Source organism: Astyanax mexicanus, chromosome 11 (assembly GCF_023375975.1).
Source record: "Astyanax mexicanus isolate ESR-SI-001 chromosome 11, AstMex3_surface, whole genome shotgun sequence".
NCBI lineage: Eukaryota > Metazoa > Chordata > Actinopteri > Characiformes > Acestrorhamphidae > Astyanax > Astyanax mexicanus.
In genome coordinates, this window is record NC_064418.1 from 8,845,283 (window position 1) to 8,863,393 (window position 18,111).

An 18,111-nucleotide genomic window follows, 5' to 3' on the forward strand; every position below is an offset into this window, starting at 1 on the left:
AAATGGTTGTAGAAGAATAAAATAAAGCGATGCTTTGTGAAAACCTTCAGTGTGAAACTTGTTTGAGACGTTTTTAAGGGTTAAACCAGAAAGTAATGTGGTCTTCATATCATCTGACATCTGAATCTGATAAATTATAGCTAATATATCAGACATGATGTACTGCTTATTATATCACTGACAGTAACTTTATTCAGAAACAGAGAATAATGACCATTGTCTGGATCTTAGTGCCCTATTGTACACCCTGCACAAGGCGTTTTGTGATGCTCATTGCTATCTTACATCCCGTCAACAGTCTATTTTCAGGCATTTGCTCACGCGCTGTTAAAATAGTGTTGAGGTTTGTGAATAAATCTACACTGATGGGCATAGTTGGTTGGAAGTGAGGTGTGTTCATGTAAATATCTGCCGTATTGTTATCTTGATGGCGGGAAGTACATGTGCACCACTGACTAATTAAAACCCTGACAACAGTCAACAGTCAGCCGTCCATTTCTGTCTTGGCCATGCAGGAGCACTGTGTGCATTGCTTGCACAAATCCAGCTTTAACACTAATAATAAACAGAATAAATAATAAAATAACATTGCTGTTCCCTTAAATCCCTTAAATGAGCTGCTGGCACACCTTCACATCGTGAACGCACAGGTCAGTATCTTCTGCTGACGTGCAAAAGCACTGCTATTAAGATATCAATGCACCAAGGTCAGAGCGCACCTCCTATTTAAGAAGATGGCAACAATGTGACACAATGATTGGTTTATTTCATATTACACCCAAAACACACCCATGATTAATCAAGAGAATTTGTGCCCTCACAATACCAAACACACACAACGACATGCCCTAAATCAAGCTGCACAATACGCAATTAACCAGTGTGCTAAAAAAGATTGCTAAAATAGGGCCACAAAATGTTCCTGGGTACTACAGCTTCTCTCACTAATACTGCTAAAAATCTCTTTTCAGAAAACGATGGCATCTCTTCCCCCCTGACGATGCTGACTGTCTGTACCCAACACGCATTCCATACGAGGAGTCCAGTGTGTTCAGCCGGGTCAGCATCATTAAACCTGATCTGTGCCAGTTTCCTGCTTTCAGGAGAGCCAGAGCCCATGTTGCGACTCTGCAACCAGGTCAGGTAAAGAACAGTTTAGTCTGGAGTCACGTCTCATCAAGATTGGCAACACTCAGTGCTTCTTCTTAAAAACCATACCATTTTTTGGTAACACTTAGGGTAACAATAAGGGTACATTAATTTACAGTACTTATGACAATAATAAACATTGTTAAAGGGTTTAATAATGTTTTAACTGATTATTAATAGACACTAGTTAATACTTTAAATAAGCACTACTAAATTGTAATGCTTAAAATGTTCTAAATAATAATTAATTGAGACACTAGTTATAAAATGTAATGATTAATAATCTCTTAACTAGTGTCAATTAATTATTAGTTGAGATGTTCTGTCGTTAGTACTGTTTATTAATGTACCCTTAATTTAAATTGTTACCAAAAAAAATGTATTTTGAGGAGATACATAAAACATAATCTTATAAAACCTATGTGTCGACATACAAAAACAGAGCACAGTGGCCATCGCAGCATAAAAAAGTAAATTTTATTCACTCTTTATTCACAAGTATTGCATGGGATGATGAAATCACAAATAAAACAGGTTTAAAGATGCGCACAGTTGTAGAATTGCAGGAATTGGATGACATTTTTCTCTGAGAACAAAAAGCTTCCCTGAAAACATACTGCAGATATTCCAAATGTGAATGTGGAGAATATTCATTGTTATCTCCTGCTACGGGGAAAAAACGGTCATCTTTGCTTGTTTGGATTCCAGATGGATCCTATCTGCTCTTATTTAATGAACATTTAAGCATATCAATCTTTGGAATGGAAAATGGTAAAATGGTAAAAGTAAGATATTTGTTATGGTAAAGTGTTCAAATGCAGCAGAGGCCTAAACACTATGCCTGGTGCGAGGGTGGAGAAAAGGCGGGGGAGTAAGGGGGATATCTTAAACATTTACAAAGTGATTTTTCATTTTTTAGAATTGGCACACATAAGATGCTCGATCCAACCAGTCAGCTGTCTTTCTTTTTTCGCAGTGTGAACAGTGGAGATGAAACTGTCAGCGGGGCGTGTGTGTATATCTGCGTGTGTGTGTTTGTGTGTATATCTGTGTATGTGTGTGTATGTGTGTGTGCGCGCCCGCACATCCACCTCTTTCTGATTCCGGCAGTGTCTGTGAAGCCTCTCTGCTCTGGCTCTTTTAGAGGCGAGACGGTGGCAAGGCAATTAGTGGCAGTCCAACACAGCTAGTGTGCTCTCAGGGAGTGCTTGCACTTTCCACAGCATACTAATGAAGACAGGAGACACACACACTTCCATTCTCATAGAGGGATCTTAACGCTGCTCCACTGCCCCAGACTGCAAATTCACAGCCAAGCCTTACTAATGGAACATGGCTGAATGTTTTTGTACCTTGAGGTTTTCCGTGTGCCTTCAAGTTAGTTTCAAAGTTTGAAGGTTGAAGTTGAGCTCTCTCATCGTGGCTGATTAATTTATTTCTGTGTTTGTTCCGAAAAACTAAAGTAAAGAAACTGCAAAGCACTGCAGTGACTTAATTAAACATTCTTTGACATGTCTATAGGCTCATTTTTCCCCCCAAGCTAATGTGAAACCACCAGGCCATGAAGCCCTTAGCTGCCAACAGCTCACTTAAGAATATTGAGACAAGGCCGCAAGATGGCAGCGATTAATCGGCGTCATCGACACGAAAAGTTTGTAATCGATGCGCCATTTGTTTAAGAAAGACACAATGCCCTTTTAGCTAGATTACTGTTTTAAGAGGATGGCCTGATGCAAAGGTTTAATACTTGTCATTGTAAAAAAAATGTCTGACTGCTGTAAAAGCTTGCAGGTTTTGATTAAGTGACGTGTGACGTATGAGTTTGAAGTTTGAGGAGCAGGATACTTTTAGTTACGTTCAGTGTAAAAGGATTGAATTCCTTTTGTAATTTTTCTAAAGCGAAGACACTTTGAACGGCCAACATTTAGTTTTTATTGGTTGGCAGTTTGCAGTGGCCATTTGAACAGGCAGTGGAGTCCAATTAATACATATAAATAGAATATTATTAAAAAGTAAGTTTATTTGAGTATTTCAGTTAAAAATGTGAAACTTATTTATTATATAGTTGTATTACACACAGAGGGATCTATTTTAAGCATTCACTTATTTTATTGTTGTTGTTTATGATTATGGCTTACCCAAAAATCATTGTTTCAGAAAATTGGTACTTTTTGCAGTGTGGGCAGTGTGCGAAATCCTGCTGGAAAATGAAATCCACATCTTCATTAAAGTTGTCAGTAGCAGAGGGAAGCGTGAAGTGCTGTAAGATTTTGTGGGAAAACAAAACTGCACTGACTTTAGACTTGATAATAAAACACAGTGGATCAACACCAGCAGATGACATGACTCTCCAAACCATCAGTACAATTGTTCTTATATAATATTCAATATATATTATATATAAATATATTCAATATTTCTGAGACAGGTTTTTGGGTTTTCATTGTCTGAAAGCCATAATCATCAACAATTAAAGAAATAAATGCATAAATTAGATCACTCTGCATTTAATACATCTATATAATATGAGTTTCACATTTTGAACTGAATTACTGAAATAAAGTAATGATTTTTCAATGATATTCAGATTTTTTTGATATGCACTAGTATATTATCAATGGCCATTTCTCAATATGGAGTACAATTTTAAAGTTTAAACTCCTGTACTTGGCCAGTACAGACTTGTTAAGTCTCAAGACGTTTATTCTGTAATGGGATAATAGGAGCTGTGTACTTCAAGACATCACCCTGTCATTGTTTTCTTGTGTCTGCAAAAACGAAGGAGCACATTTTCACATTTTTTCTAACAAATAAACCACATATCTAAAATCTAAACTACAACATTCTCACCTAAAAATAGCTTCAGATTTTTTTTCATCACACAGCTGTGCTATTTTAAAAACATATAACTTTCATGTTTGATTTTTCTCCTGATTTTTTGTATGTAGACTGTACTGTTCCTGCTGAGCTCCTACTGTAACATACTGTAATATTCATGATCAATGACCACAGTGTGGAAAAGCCAGAAAAATATTAATAGAAATTGAACAGGATGCATGAATCTGCGCTACAGCACTGTGCTATCTCTTTAGACTCTGTAAATTATTTCAGTAAAGATAAGGAAGGGTCAGTCAGTGAACCGTCGTCTCTGCACAACCAAAACAAGGCAGTAGTGAATAGAATACAGCTGACCCCTAGTGGAGAGCACAGTATCAACGTGTGCTGTACTTTTCTGCTCTCTGACTGAGAGAACAACTCAGACCTGTTAATGTATTCCTGTTGATTCAGCACAAACTCAACCTGGTTTACTTTAAACTTTCTCTGACTCATCTCTACTGAATTATTATTAAATACTGTTTATTGTGTTTTGATCAGGTGCTGTTCGTCCCGAGACACTGGTGGCACTATGTGGAGTCCGTGGATCCAGTAACGGTCAGCGTGAACTCGTGGATGGACATGGTGAGATGTGACTGTGTTAATTTTTATGTTGTAGCATCTGGAAATGTATGCATTTTATGCACTTTGGATCTGAATTTTTGATTACTTACATTTTTATTGAGATACATGCTGTATAATGGCAGTGGGGGTTTATTCAAGAGCAGAGAAATATTAGGTGAATTTACACATATGTTCATAAATCTGTTTTATACATTTATATGTATAAATGGATAAAAATAAATAAATAAATAATAAAATGTAAATTAAATAAATAAATAAGTTTTATAAGTCCTTCGAAGAGAAGGGGTGGTGGAGGCCCAAATAATATAAAATAAAAAATAAACAGGCATTATTAATCATGTGTCCTGTTTACTTGAACTGTAAGTACACTAATTTTACATCATAAATTTTAATGTGTTCTTCACTTTCTGGACCCCACACAGAAAATGTATTGGAACATGTGACCGTCACATGTGTTTTGCTGCCCATGTGTGCAGTGTTACATTGATTTTTCAAACAATAAATAGCGTTTTATATCTAAAAAAAAATAAAATAAATCAAGAGCAGATACAGTAGAAGACATAGAATATATATTTATTACGTTACATACAGTTTTTAGGTATTTTAAGGTTACTCAGACAATTTTTGGCCCATTTAACTCACCACAAAACAGGAGCATGCAATCAAAAATGCAATCATCTATTTCAAATTGAAACAAATGCAGCAAATCCTCAAACTTTTATCCATAATGGGTCAAACTCCAAACTCATTCAATAAAACAGAACAGTTGTCCACCACTCCATCACCCCAACACTGGAGAACAAACTCATATACATATATATTCAGAGTTTTTCCATTATCGCTGTTTATCTCATGAGAATGATCTTCAATTACCCCCCATTACTGCAGACATACTGAAAGAGAGAGAGAGAGAGACAGAGCAAGGAAAGCAGTAGTGAGAAAGAAAGAGTAAGACAGGGAGAGGGAGAGAGAAGAGAGAGAGGGAACGAGAGACTTGAGGAGAGAGCAAGAGAGAAATAGAGGGAGAGAAAGAGAAGGGGGGGCGAAGGAGGGAGAGGGAAAAAGAGGGAGAAAGAATTGCCTCTGTTCTGATTGGGTAACAGAAAACACTAAGCATGGTTTTATAGCTTAAGTTCTATATGAATCATGCATATTGACAATGTGTACAATGCATACAAACACAACATAGCAGAGATTTGGCTTTTCCATGATATAAACTGGTTAAAATTGTCCAAAAGAGAATGTGCACCACTTTAATTCCCTTAAGCAGCAGCTGAATAATTCATGTAAGTGGTATATTGTCTGCCTGCTACAGGCGTTTTCTGCAGTCTCAAAGGAACTATCAGTTAGATCCATGTCAGAGACCTGTATAGAATTGTAAATAATGACTGTAGCCCCCCAGAAAGCCCTGCTACTCATGAATTTGTGTTTTTAATGCAGGAGATCGATGATGAAGCCAGAGTAGGAGAGGCTCTCACAAAGATCGTGGTTTCTGCCCTAAAGACGACGGCAAGCCTCGACAACAAGGACAACTGGCTCAACCCCACTGAGGTATTTCATTCAATGTATTTAGACAATATTTTGGCACCGTCACACGATTTTATTTGTATCTGTTCGTTTTTCAATTGTATTAAAATTTCATGACGAGTAAGACCGTAGAAATGTTCCACAACGACTTGAAAGAAAGTTTACACTGTTTACATTGATTTCTTTGCTTATTAAAAGTGAATACAGTCTTTTCCCTAGTGGACAAAAAAGAAAAAAAAAATATCATACAGTGCAAAGGTTTTAGGCACATAATCACATTATTTTAAACTGTTCCTTAAAATTTCCTCAATTTGCATATGGTTGCTTGCAAAAACATCAGATCACATTAGAACCGATGCAAATAATTTCTCATTTTAAATAAAGTAGTTTAAATAAAGCATAATTTCTGTGTGTTGGTTTTTGTTTAATTCCATCAGCATCTCACCTGATTTGACATCATTAATCACTAATTGATAGACCATAAAAATATAATAAAGAATACTAGACTTCTGTGACGAGAGCATTAAAAATACACAAACATATTGTGACATATCTTAATCGTGTAATTCTGTTGTTTTGTGCAGTCTATTTACCACAGGTGTATAAAATCTTAAGCTCTTATCAGCAGAGCTTCAGGTACTATTTTCTTATTTGAGCTGTGCGTTACATCACAGAAATCTGTGTTAGAAATCTGTGTTGGATCCTCCGAATCTGCCCACCTCCATTACCCCAGTCCCATGTCCACGCTCAGGTTTGCCAGGTAAAGAACACAACAGCATGCAAGCAGTGTGCTGCAGCCATGGAAACGGGCGAGCTGGCTATTTTTCTACTAAACAAGTAATCATTGGGCTTCAGTAAGGCTTCTAACCATAGCTGGGTAAGTCGCCACCACCCCTATTGTAGTAGAGACGGGCATTTCGGACACTAAAACATAAAAAATAAATTCACTACTGAGTCACACACTGGCTCATATTTATGACTGATCAGAAAATCAGAAAAAACATCAGAAAAGAGTAAATGGACAATTACTGCCCAGCTTCTGATTCATATTACCTCAGGACTTCCACATAGTACTGTATGTTACAATCTTCACTGGACAAGAATGTTGGCATAAAATATATATACATTATAAAATATGCTGTGTGTGTCTTAATGTTGCACAACAGCATCTGAATTTGATATTTAGTCCCAATAAAACTTTTGTAAACGTTTGTAATAAAACAGTTTGAGTCTTTTAATAAGTGACTAAATCAGATAGAAATAAGAAATAAAGAATGCAGAGCACATTGCCCTTCGCCCCACAGTGACTGCTTCTGTCTTGGTCATCGTTTTTTTGTTTTCAGTGCTGTTGGCCTTGTCCTCAATCTGTACACATGGCTGAAAATGAGGAATCTGCCTGTTGGCTCAGCCCCAGCTCTGGACAATGGCCGCAAGATTAGGAATGCACTGAATGACAACATTGAGGAGACAGCGCCTCACACTCTGCACCACAAGCTCCACACACCACAACACCAGAAATGTGGGCCCTGTTTTTTCTAGCTTACAGTACAATTATCCACTGGCTTTAGGTGAACTGAGGTCAAACTAAAGCGCTGAGGTAAAGATTATAATTGGACAGCCTTCCTGTCGATGCTGACCACTGTTTCTTTGTTTTTAAAGGAAGGGATCTCTTCACACGACGAGAACATAAAGTGTTTGAATCTGGCAGTGAAGGCTTTAATGGATAAAAGAAGCACACAAGCTGAAGACAGCTCAGAATTTGCAGGCCGATCCGGCAGCGCCGCTCTGAAACGGGACGCCGCGGGCCGATTGAAGACCAAAGCCACTGACCCCGTCCCTCCTTTCCCTCTTCCCTTCGGACCTCACCTTATTCCAGTCACGTGTGACGGAGACTGCTGTCAGAAACAAACAGCTTCAAGCCTGAAAGAGACTCTCTTGTCTAAAGACAATGCACACTTTTCTACTCCAAACAGAACAGAGCCCCAGCCCACAGATACACATCAGCAAGGAGAGGCAGCCAGCATATCAGAAGAGCTTAAAGAAAACGATAGAAGAAATGGAGAGAAGTACGGCAGTATATCCACCAATGATGTGCTGGACTGCCTGCTGCATCCTGACGTCATAAGCCTGGTTACACAACTGATGATTGACAGACAAAGGGAGCTTGACCCAAAATGAGGAACGCTTCTTTTTTAAGACAGAATTATTTTGGTATATAAACATGCTGTAACTAATAAAGGGGGCATAATAAAAGGATGACAATTGTGTTAGGAAGTCTGGATTTTTTTGCAGCCGAGAAATTATTAATTAGAGCAGTGGTTCCCAAACCTATGCAACCCATAGCCCACTTAACCCACCAATAAATTTTCCACGGCTATGGAAAAATTTTATTTGGAATTTAAAGAAAACAAATACAGCACAAATATGCTGCACACTTTTCTCGATTTTCTCAATCTCGATTCTCTAGATGGTCCAGCTCTTATCAGCTAAGCTTCAGCCAGTATTTTCTTATTCAAACTGTGCGGTACGTCATGGAAATCTGTGCGGGATGTAGCTTTTTAAATCTGCCCACAGCCATCTCCCAGTCCCATTTCCACACCCTGGGTTGCCGAATAAAGAATAGAATTCTATAAAGAATAGAAAAACTGGAAACTGAAAAAAACTGGAAATGATTAATTTTGGAAAAAGATGGGGAACAGAACATAAAACTGAGAAATTGCTACATTTTATTGAAGCATTTTAAGGCAAAAAAAGAGCAACCGTGTCCAACATTAACCGATTTATCTAAACTTGTTTAGAAAAATTAAGAATAAACAAGCGGATTGGGTTATAAAACACATATTAAACACAAAATAAGTCTCTGAATGATACTCTCTTCACATTGTTGGTGGTGGCTATAAAACATACATACATACACACACACACACACTTTAGAAATACTTATGAGGTAAAAATTATTGTAAAAAGAAAAAGTGGCTCAAATTGTCTGAATTGATAACGACTATGTTTACATACTTCAAAATATTAAAAGTTAAATATATCAATAAAAAATCTGCTAAGGATTTAGATTTAATAATCTACACAGTACCTAATGTTTTTACAAAATGTCCCTTTATGATTTTTTTTTTTTTGCATGAAAGATACAATAGGATCCCTGAGTAACAGAGATCAGCTGATGATCAGATGAAAGCCCTGGAATACCAGAATGCAGCAGAAGTCCAGTGAACATCATGTACTGTCTTATACAATTAGTTTTGCTTTGATTTATTGTGCTTCAGTATCTTAATGCAGGACATCAGAGAAGAGAGTTGTGCTATATCTTGGTTTGCTTTGGGACATCCTTCATGCCCATGCTCTCCTGTTCCTTCTTATCTTTCTTTAAATCGTCCATGTTGTCTTTGTTTTCATCTCTGAACTCCTTGTCGAGCTGGTCAGGGTCCACGTAGGTGTAGAAGTAGGCCATGATGGAGAAGATGATGCTGACCCCCACCAGCAGAGCAGCAAACAGGACGAACTCTGTCCACTGCAAATGACAAAACATTAAGATCAGTGGTCTATTCTGTTTATACACTAACATGCCAAAGTGTATGAAGTACTAGAGATCCTGATTTTGAGTAAAAGTACTCTATAATTTCTCTATCAAATAAGTGATTTGAGTAGAAGTTGAAGTGTTTTTTAATCTCCACACTTAAGTAGAAGTACTAAAGTATTGCGAGTAGTTTATTGTAAGATGTAGTGCTGAATTACTGAAAGTAAAAGTACAGTACTGTGTTATTAGAGTAGTTATTACAAAAAGCAGGGGAAGGTTAGCAGAGCTAAGGGCAGAACAGGAGCAGCAAGGTCTTCTTATAAGATCAGTTTGATCTCTTGATTCACTCAATTATGAGCAGCTTCATCAAACTAAGAGACAGTGAAGAGCATCTACCGCTGTGTCTTTAGTGATAATGTGAGTTTTTAATGATTCTTAACATTTTTATAACTGTAATGAGTAACGATGCAGCACATAAACAATATATCAGAGTAAAAGTAGTAAACTCATCTAAAATATGTAGGTAAGAAAAAGTGGAATTAAGAGACAAAATAACTACAGTAAAGTACAGATACAGTTTTTAGGTACTTAAGTACAGTAGAGAAGTAAAAATAATACTCCAGTACATACAGATACAGCATTTTAGTACTAGAATACAGTACTGAAGAAAAAATAATTATATTCTAGTAGATACAGATACAGTATTTAAGTACTTAATACAGTACTGAAGTAAAGATAATACTCCAGTACAGATACAGATACAGCATTTTAGTACTTAAGTACAGTAGTGAAAAATACCTTTAGCAATCTTAAAGCCATTAAAAGAATTTATCCTTTACACTGGATATATTAGGTTTACATATCTTGAAAAATTGTGTAACTTAGCAAAAGGTAGATCAGCAAAATATATTGGTAATGTTTGTTAGCTGGTTACCTGCTTGGCAGTACATTCTAGTAATGAACTAAAACCGTTCAACCGTTCAACTTTTTTCAGGGTCCATTTTGCTTGCGGCCCGCAAATGCCATAAACCTGCCCTGAATTAGACACAATACTAGTTCCTGTCCTATAACATCTGGCATGTCAGTGTGTGTATAGTGGAAAACATCAGCTCATACGACGTACCTGTTCCAGCCCAGCTCCTTCTGCTACAATCAGCACAATGACATTCCCAAACGCCACAGTCAGCAACCACCCCGCCTGCAGCACAGACTTCATACTGGCCGGAGCCTAAAAACAGCAGTGTTAGCATTAGCGTTGGCATTAGCAACTGAAGCCAACAGAACTTAGCAACTGAAAACTCCCTGCTGGCTGACTTACCTGAGAGTATGAGAATTCCAGACCGGTAATGGAGAACATGACCTCTCCTGCAGTGATGAGGACATACTGGGGGACCTGCCAGGCAATGTGGACGTTATTGGGTTGGACATCTACCGTCTTCCTCCACGTAAGCTGTTCTGAATCCTGTAGAGAAAAAACAGGGAGGTGATGAGCCACTCCTGGATCACTCTTAGCACTTTTCCACCAACAGAAGTGGTCACGGGCAGTGATGGGGGAGTAACTCAGTTAGTAACTCAGTTACTTTTTTGGAGAAATAACTAGTAACTATAACTAATTTCTTTTCCAGAGTAACGTGCCCAACACTGGTCACGGGTCGCGCTGAAGAACCTAGTATTCTTCGGTTCCCGCTGGAATTAACATTCCTGGTTCCACGGCGAACCGGATCAAAATTAGGTTTGCGAACCAGAACGGTGCCACTGTTGTGCAGAATTCAGCAAGAAGATCTAGATCTGCCGAGAGGGGGGTGCAGATTTCGGCACTACTCTGGTGCCAAATTCAGCACCCCCGCCAGGAAAAGCACTCCCTCGCAGGAGATGCTGCAGCTGACATGACTAATTTTTAGTCAGTGTAGCTTAGAAAAGTATATTGGGTATTTCCATTTTCTACGTAAAGGCAAAGCCAAGAAAATGTAGGTGAATGCTCCCAAGAGGGGGTGCTTTTTCTGGCAGGGGTGCTGAATTTGGCACAACATTGGTTCCACAACAGTGGAAAAGCGGTATCTGTTGACATAAATGCCTTAGCTCCAATGTTTTGTTTAGTCTTTCCATATTATTTACTCCCTAGTCGGTTTAACTTTTAATAAGTAAAAAAAAAAAACGACTGGAAAACAAAAAAACTAAAAAAAAAAAAACTAAATAATAAACATCACAATTTTTTTTCTACACTAGGACATTTTTAAAATAAACCATGACATATCAATCTCCAGAGCATCTAGTAATTCAATGTATCATTTCATTAAGTTTATTCTTATTGCTTGAGATACTAATCCCACAATTCTTCACCAGTCTAATGGAGAACCACATGTAGTTACTAGTAACATGGCAACAAAAGAAAGTTGTTTTTAAAGAACCTTTCTTTTAAGAAGACACTGCAGTCTAAACACACCTAGGAAACACACCTTCTGTCCAGTAATATATTAACCACACTTTCACAATAGTATCATCTATATTTACCCCTTCGAGAATGAATGTGTAGAAGGCGCCAAAGTCAAGAAGTCCCAGATCGATCTGATACGTCTTTGATGTGCTTGATAAGCATTTAACATCATTGTATCTGCAAACAAAACAGAGCACAAGTTAAATCAAAGTGAAATGGCCCTGATTTGATGTAAATTAATAAAGGTAATATCTAATGTTTAAGTCCAGATTTATCTTCTTGTACCCAATAAAATATACATACAGTATATAATTACTAGGGCTTACAATGTGAGCATGCAAAATGTAGAGACTGTAATTTCTCATTTTTGATCTCACGAAATACAGAAAATTTGCACTGTTCTTATTTTCCACCAAATATTTGTTTTACTGCAACCTTGGGTACACACAGTGCGATAAATAATTAATAATTACAACATGCTGGATTCTTGATAGCTGAATTCCTGCTACTTATTAATACATCAATTTACCATATAATCACAGCAAAACAGCAGTTAGTTTTTCCCCCCAATATTGTCTAGCCCTAAGGTTTTTATGTTGAGGTAATTAGTTAAAAATACTGATTTGATTTAATACTTACTGTCCTCTTTCAACGTCTAAGCTTCGAGAAATTCCATAACCGCTTGATACTTCAAAATCTTGATTGCCTACACTTATGTTGATGTTGTCTGTTCGTGTGTTAATAAATCTGAAGGAAAAAAACAGAGAAAAAACACAAAACATCAGTTAAATATTTATGCAGTTCAGTACTGTATTGTGCTATTCAGTCTTAGCTAACTAATAACTTTACAACAGTTAAAATGTGACCACAAGAAACACAGAATGAAGCTATATTCTCTTTTCTTTTTCATCACAGGACAGTTGTGAACCTGTGTTTTGTAACTCAGTGAAGATGATTAGTCTCACCTCAGGAATGCTGCTCCAGTATCTGATTTGGTGTAGTTATCTTTCACCTGTAATTAGATTAATATACTAAGTTTATTTATATGGCATATTTATCATTTAAACTTGTAATAAATATGTGATAATATCTGAAGTGCACAGACATGCTAAAAATGAAAGGGCAGCAGTAAAGTGTAAATTGATCTTCAAGTATTTCTTAAGGGGACAGCTTGGAAACAACCACATTTCTTGTGTTTTATCTATTAGGTGAGGTTAAACACTGGGCAGCATGCTCATGGCAAGGCATCATATGTTACTAGAGGTAAAGCGAGGACGGACTGACAGATTCTATGATGATATATGACACTAGTGTCACATATGTACTTGGGGAACATCATACGATTACATACAAGGCATTACCATCCACAGTGGACAGCTCAGTGGGTGGTAATGGTTGTGGCCAGCGGTATCTGGCTCTAACTGACCGTGCAAACAGAAATCACGCCCATATTTAATGCAGGAGATTCCACATGTATTTCCTGCATGTCAGTGTCAGTCCTGCATATTCTTTAGGTTTCCTCAGACACGGCAAAAGTCATGGGACACAATACTACTTCCTATCCTTATATGTCATGTGGCATATACAATACAGGACAGTACAGTGTACGGTAATAATAATTAGCCTGTTCTAGAGTACAGATCATATAGAACAGACTGTATTAAACTCACCAGTTCACATGTGATATCACTGTGTAAGATGAGACTGTAAACAGTGGTCTCACTGAAGTTAAGCTGACATTGGTGAACGATATCTTTGTGGGTGACGCTGACTGTGAAGGTCTCCATGTCATCATCAAGAGGAAGCTTTGTGTATTCCGCAGGGTCCTGATAACACAACAATAGGTTCGAGGTTTTTAATAAACTGGAAGCAACATTCATGTATGGATGGGTTTTTAACCAAGAAAACATTGAAACTAAAAAGGAACAACAGAAGTTATAAAAGGAAGGCGTGGCCAAGTTATGACTATGGCACATTTTGCCTTATGTAAAATGGGCTGTAAAATAAACTTGAGGTTATACGAATCAATGCCATCAGCTCTTTATCAGTGATTATTCAGGAGGGGAATGAAGAGAGGAGAGAGAACTCAAAGATGAACTGCTAATTTGCAAACTAAAATCTCCTATAATTTGTAAAAGTTAATAAGATTCGATAATAAGATTGAATATTCAAACATCTTTTGGAGGTGACAGCAGCGCATAACAACCAATGGTCACTCCCAAAACTTTTACAGATGTCCTGTATTAACAATAAAGCTCTGAAAATAAAATAAAAGTCCACTTAAAAAATATGCATTTCTTTTATTTTACCAAATTGGAAACCTCTGGAATATAATCAAGACGAAGATCGATGATCACAAGACATCAAAATAAGCTTAACTACCTGAATTTTTGCACCAGTGATGGAATAAAGTTATCCAAAAGCAGTGTGTAGGACTGGTGGAGGAGAACATGCCAAGATGCATGAAAACTGGGACTAAAGCCAGAGTTATTCCACCAAATATTGATTTCTTAATTCTTAAAACTTTATGAATATGAACTTGTTTTCTTTGCATTATTTGAGGTCTGAAAGCTCTGCATCTTTTTTGTTATTTCAGCCATTTCTCATTTTCTGCAAACAAATGCTCTAAATGACAATATTTTTATTTAGAATTTGGGAGAAATGTTGTCCATAGTTTATGGAATAAAACAATAATGTTCATTTTACTCAAACATATACCTATAAATAGCCAAACCAGAGACACTGATTCAGAAACTGAAGTGATCTCTTTTTTTTTTTTCTAGAGCTCTACATATAGAAGAAATACAGAAATGCACCTCCTCAGATAATACTAATGCTAAGCAAATATGGATTCAGAAGTTCTCACAGAGGTATAAGATTACCAACATCTAACTAAAATAAAATACTTATTGGTTCATATCTCACCTCAAATGGTTTTATAGGTTGAGGAAAAACACTGTGTCCTGGAAATGTTACAGAAACGTCTCCATCAGCCAGGTTGAGAACTTGCAGAAGGCATTCCTTGGCTGGTGGAGTCTCCACAACAGTTTTCTGTGGTGGAAAACACAACACACTCTCAGTATTCATAGTTACAGATTCAAGCGTAGCTGTTTAAATTTTAGGTGAGTGTTATAAATAAGCAGTTCTGATGATTTACTTACAACGACATTGACTTCCACTACAGTCGCAGCGCAGAAAGCGAGCGCAGCAAGGATCATTCCTGTAGCCATCTTCCTCAGAGGCCTGAGAATACAAGAGAAACATTTTGGACATTTCACAATGTGATACAAGTTTGAAGGAGTGGATGTAACACCTGCTCGCACTACACCTTTAAGATCCGCCTCTCCTGAGTATTGAGGCTGACTCCTCCTCTCCCACACACCGGTGGGAGATTACTCATTCACAAGACTATATAAACTGGACTCATGCACTGCCTAGTTGCGAGATATTGCCACATTGTGTCTTATCGAGCGTTATTGAATGTTACTGTTTCCCTGGTTTCTGATCTACTGCTTCCCCTTGACTACGATTCTAGCCTAGCGTGTCTTTTCTGGTCTTTTGAACCTTGCCTGTCTGACTACGATTTTTGCCTTCTGTTTTGGACTAATAAACCTGTCTGCATTTGCATCCAAACTCCTGGTTGGTTTCTTACAGAATATCTCGCCACCAATGGATGCAGCAGGGAACCGGGACCTTAATGAGGTTGTGGCAGAACAATCACGAGCAGTAGAACTCGTACAACAACAACTCAATCAACTGGGTACCGCGTTTAACTCACTGACTGAGCGTCTGGAGGCTCTGTTTAGCAACCAGCCTGCTAATCCCGTCCAGCAGGTGGTTAACCCACCAGCACAACCTCCTCCTGTACCAGAACCCCAGCCACCTGCATTAACTCCTCTCAAAGTCGCCCTCCCGGAGAAATACCACGGAGACCCAGAGGTATGTGAGGGATTTTTATTGCAATGCGATATTTACTTCGCCCAACAACCCCCGCCTGGTCCCAACGATAACGCTAAAATAATGTTTGTCACTTCACTACTCTCTGGTAAAGCCCTAAAGTGGGCTACAGCGCTCTGGTCTCAAAACCCCGCGATGAATGAGAGTTATGAACTGTTTGCCAGTACTTTCCGGACTGTTTTTGGCAGCCCAAAGGGGGGTAGAGAAGTTGGGGAACAACTACTGGAGCTCCGACAAGGCCGTAACACAGTAGCGGACTATGCCCTTACCTTCCGCACGTTAGCCGCGCAAAGCGGTTGGAATGAGGCTTCTCTCATCACGGCGTTCCGAAGAGGGTTGTCCGAAGTAATCCAGACTGAGTTAGCTTGCCGGGATGATGCGTTGTCTTTGAATGACCTTATCAAGATGGCCACCCGTCTGGATGTGTTACTGCAAAGCCGGCGTCATACGTCACGCGCCCAGCGTGGTCACGCATTGCCACAGATAGTTTCAGCCGAAGAGGGTGAACCTATGCAACTGGGACACACGCGGCTCAGTCAAGCAGAGCGCCAGCGCCGCATAGAGGGCGGTTTGTGTCTTTACTGCGGAAACGGGGGTCATATGAGAAGTGGCTGTCCTAATCGACCACTTTCAAGGCCAGGCAACACCACCCAGCGCACGAGTTCCGATTCGTGCGCTGACGCAGTGAGTATGCCTGATCCTCTCATCTCAATAAAGATGTTAACTGTACCTGTAACTGTACACTACCTTAATCAGATCTTTTCCTTTGCAGCCCTCGTGGACTCCGGAGCGGCAGGCAACTTCATCGAGAAAGCCGTGGCCGAGAAACTGAAGATTCCAGCCATAAAATTAGATACTCCATTAAGGATTCAAGCCATCAATTATCAACCCATTGGAGAGGGCACAGTAACGCACATCACTGAACCCGTAACTATAACCATTGGATCTGTTCACAGTGAACAGATTTCTTTCCATGTCCTCCGAGTGTCCTCTCACCCCATTGTTTTGGGTCTACCCTGGCTCCTTAAACATAACCCTAAAATCTCCTGGGAAGATAGAGACATTGTTCAGTGGTCCAGCAATTGTTTTGAAAACTGTATTAAACTGACCTTGGCATCTACCTCCATTGAAAGCCCCTTAGAACCCAGTCTCACTGACATTCCGGATGTCTATTTAGACCTATTAGAGGTTTTTAGTAAAAGAAGAGCCTCTGAATTGCCACCTCATCGACCCTGGGATTGTTCCATTGAACTGGAAGAAGGAAAAATCCCTCCCCGAGCTCGCATTTATCCTCTTTCAGTCAAGGAAACACAGGCAATGGAGGATTACATCCAGGAAGCCCTGAACCAGGGTTTCATTAGACCCTCTACTTCTCCTGCCTCCGCAAGTATGTTTTTTGTGGAAAAAAAAGATGGTGGTTTAAGACCGTGTGTGGATTATCGTGGTTTGAATGAAATCACAAAAAAGTTCCGTTATCCACTGCCCTTGGTACCTGCTGCTTTAGAACAGCTTAGGGGAGCCCGTTATTTCACAAAATTGGACCTTCGCAGTGCATATAATTTGATTAGAATTAAAGAAGGTGATGAATGGAAGACTGCTTTTTCAACTAACTCTGGCCATTATGAATACCTGGTGATGAGCTATGGATTGGTAAATGCTCCCTCTGTCTTCCAGTCATTCATCAATGAAGTTCTGAGAGACATGCTGGGTAAATATGTCATTGCATTTTTAGATGATATTCTTATCTATTCTGCGTCTCTTCCTGAACACGTTCAACAGGTGAGGCAAGTACTGCAAAGACTCCTACAGAACAGACTGTACGTCAAAGCAGAGAAATGCCAGTTCCACCAGACCCACATCTCATTCCTGGGTTATCTGATCAATCGTGAGGGGGTCCACATGGATGAAAAGAAAGTGGAGGCTGTAATTGGATGGAAGCAACCTGTGAGTAGAAAAGATTTGCAACGTTTTCTTGGGTTTGCCAACTTCTACAGAAGGTTCATCCGAAACTTTAGTTTGGTGGCAGCTCCACTCACTACTATGCTTAGAGGGGAAC

At 38.8% G+C, this 18,111-nt stretch overlaps 2 protein-coding genes across 4 annotated transcripts in view; one reads left to right on the plus strand and one right to left on the minus strand.

Moving 5' to 3' along the window:
* The window catches only part of hspbap1 (hspb associated protein 1), a 21,413-nt gene extending 12,147 nt beyond the window's left edge, over positions 1 to 9,266 (plus strand). For 2 of the 3 annotated variants that reach the window (XM_007227923.4, XM_007227922.4), the window contains exons 5-8: positions 972 to 1,143; positions 4,525 to 4,608; positions 6,049 to 6,159; positions 7,795 to 9,266. In XM_007227923.4, coding sequence (XP_007227985.3) covers positions 972 to 1,143; positions 4,525 to 4,608; positions 6,049 to 6,159; positions 7,795 to 8,313 — 886 coding nt within the window. In that variant the 3' untranslated portion in view covers positions 8,314 to 9,266. The remainder of the gene's footprint in view (positions 1 to 971; positions 1,144 to 4,524; positions 4,609 to 6,048; positions 6,160 to 7,794) is intronic. The other variant, XM_049484607.1, reaches the window with a different exon arrangement.
* The window catches only part of slc15a2 (solute carrier family 15 member 2), a 24,451-nt gene continuing 15,184 nt past the window's right edge, over positions 8,845 to 18,111 (minus strand). The window contains exons 15-23 of the mRNA XM_007227921.4: positions 15,260 to 15,341; positions 15,024 to 15,149; positions 13,769 to 13,924; positions 13,064 to 13,110; positions 12,738 to 12,845; positions 12,176 to 12,275; positions 10,983 to 11,126; positions 10,788 to 10,892; positions 8,845 to 9,658 (exon numbers count right to left, since the gene is read on the minus strand). Coding sequence (XP_007227983.3) covers positions 9,449 to 9,658; positions 10,788 to 10,892; positions 10,983 to 11,126; positions 12,176 to 12,275; positions 12,738 to 12,845; positions 13,064 to 13,110; positions 13,769 to 13,924; positions 15,024 to 15,149; positions 15,260 to 15,341 — 1,078 coding nt within the window. The 3' untranslated portion in view covers positions 8,845 to 9,448. The remainder of the gene's footprint in view (positions 9,659 to 10,787; positions 10,893 to 10,982; positions 11,127 to 12,175; positions 12,276 to 12,737; positions 12,846 to 13,063; positions 13,111 to 13,768; positions 13,925 to 15,023; positions 15,150 to 15,259; positions 15,342 to 18,111) is intronic.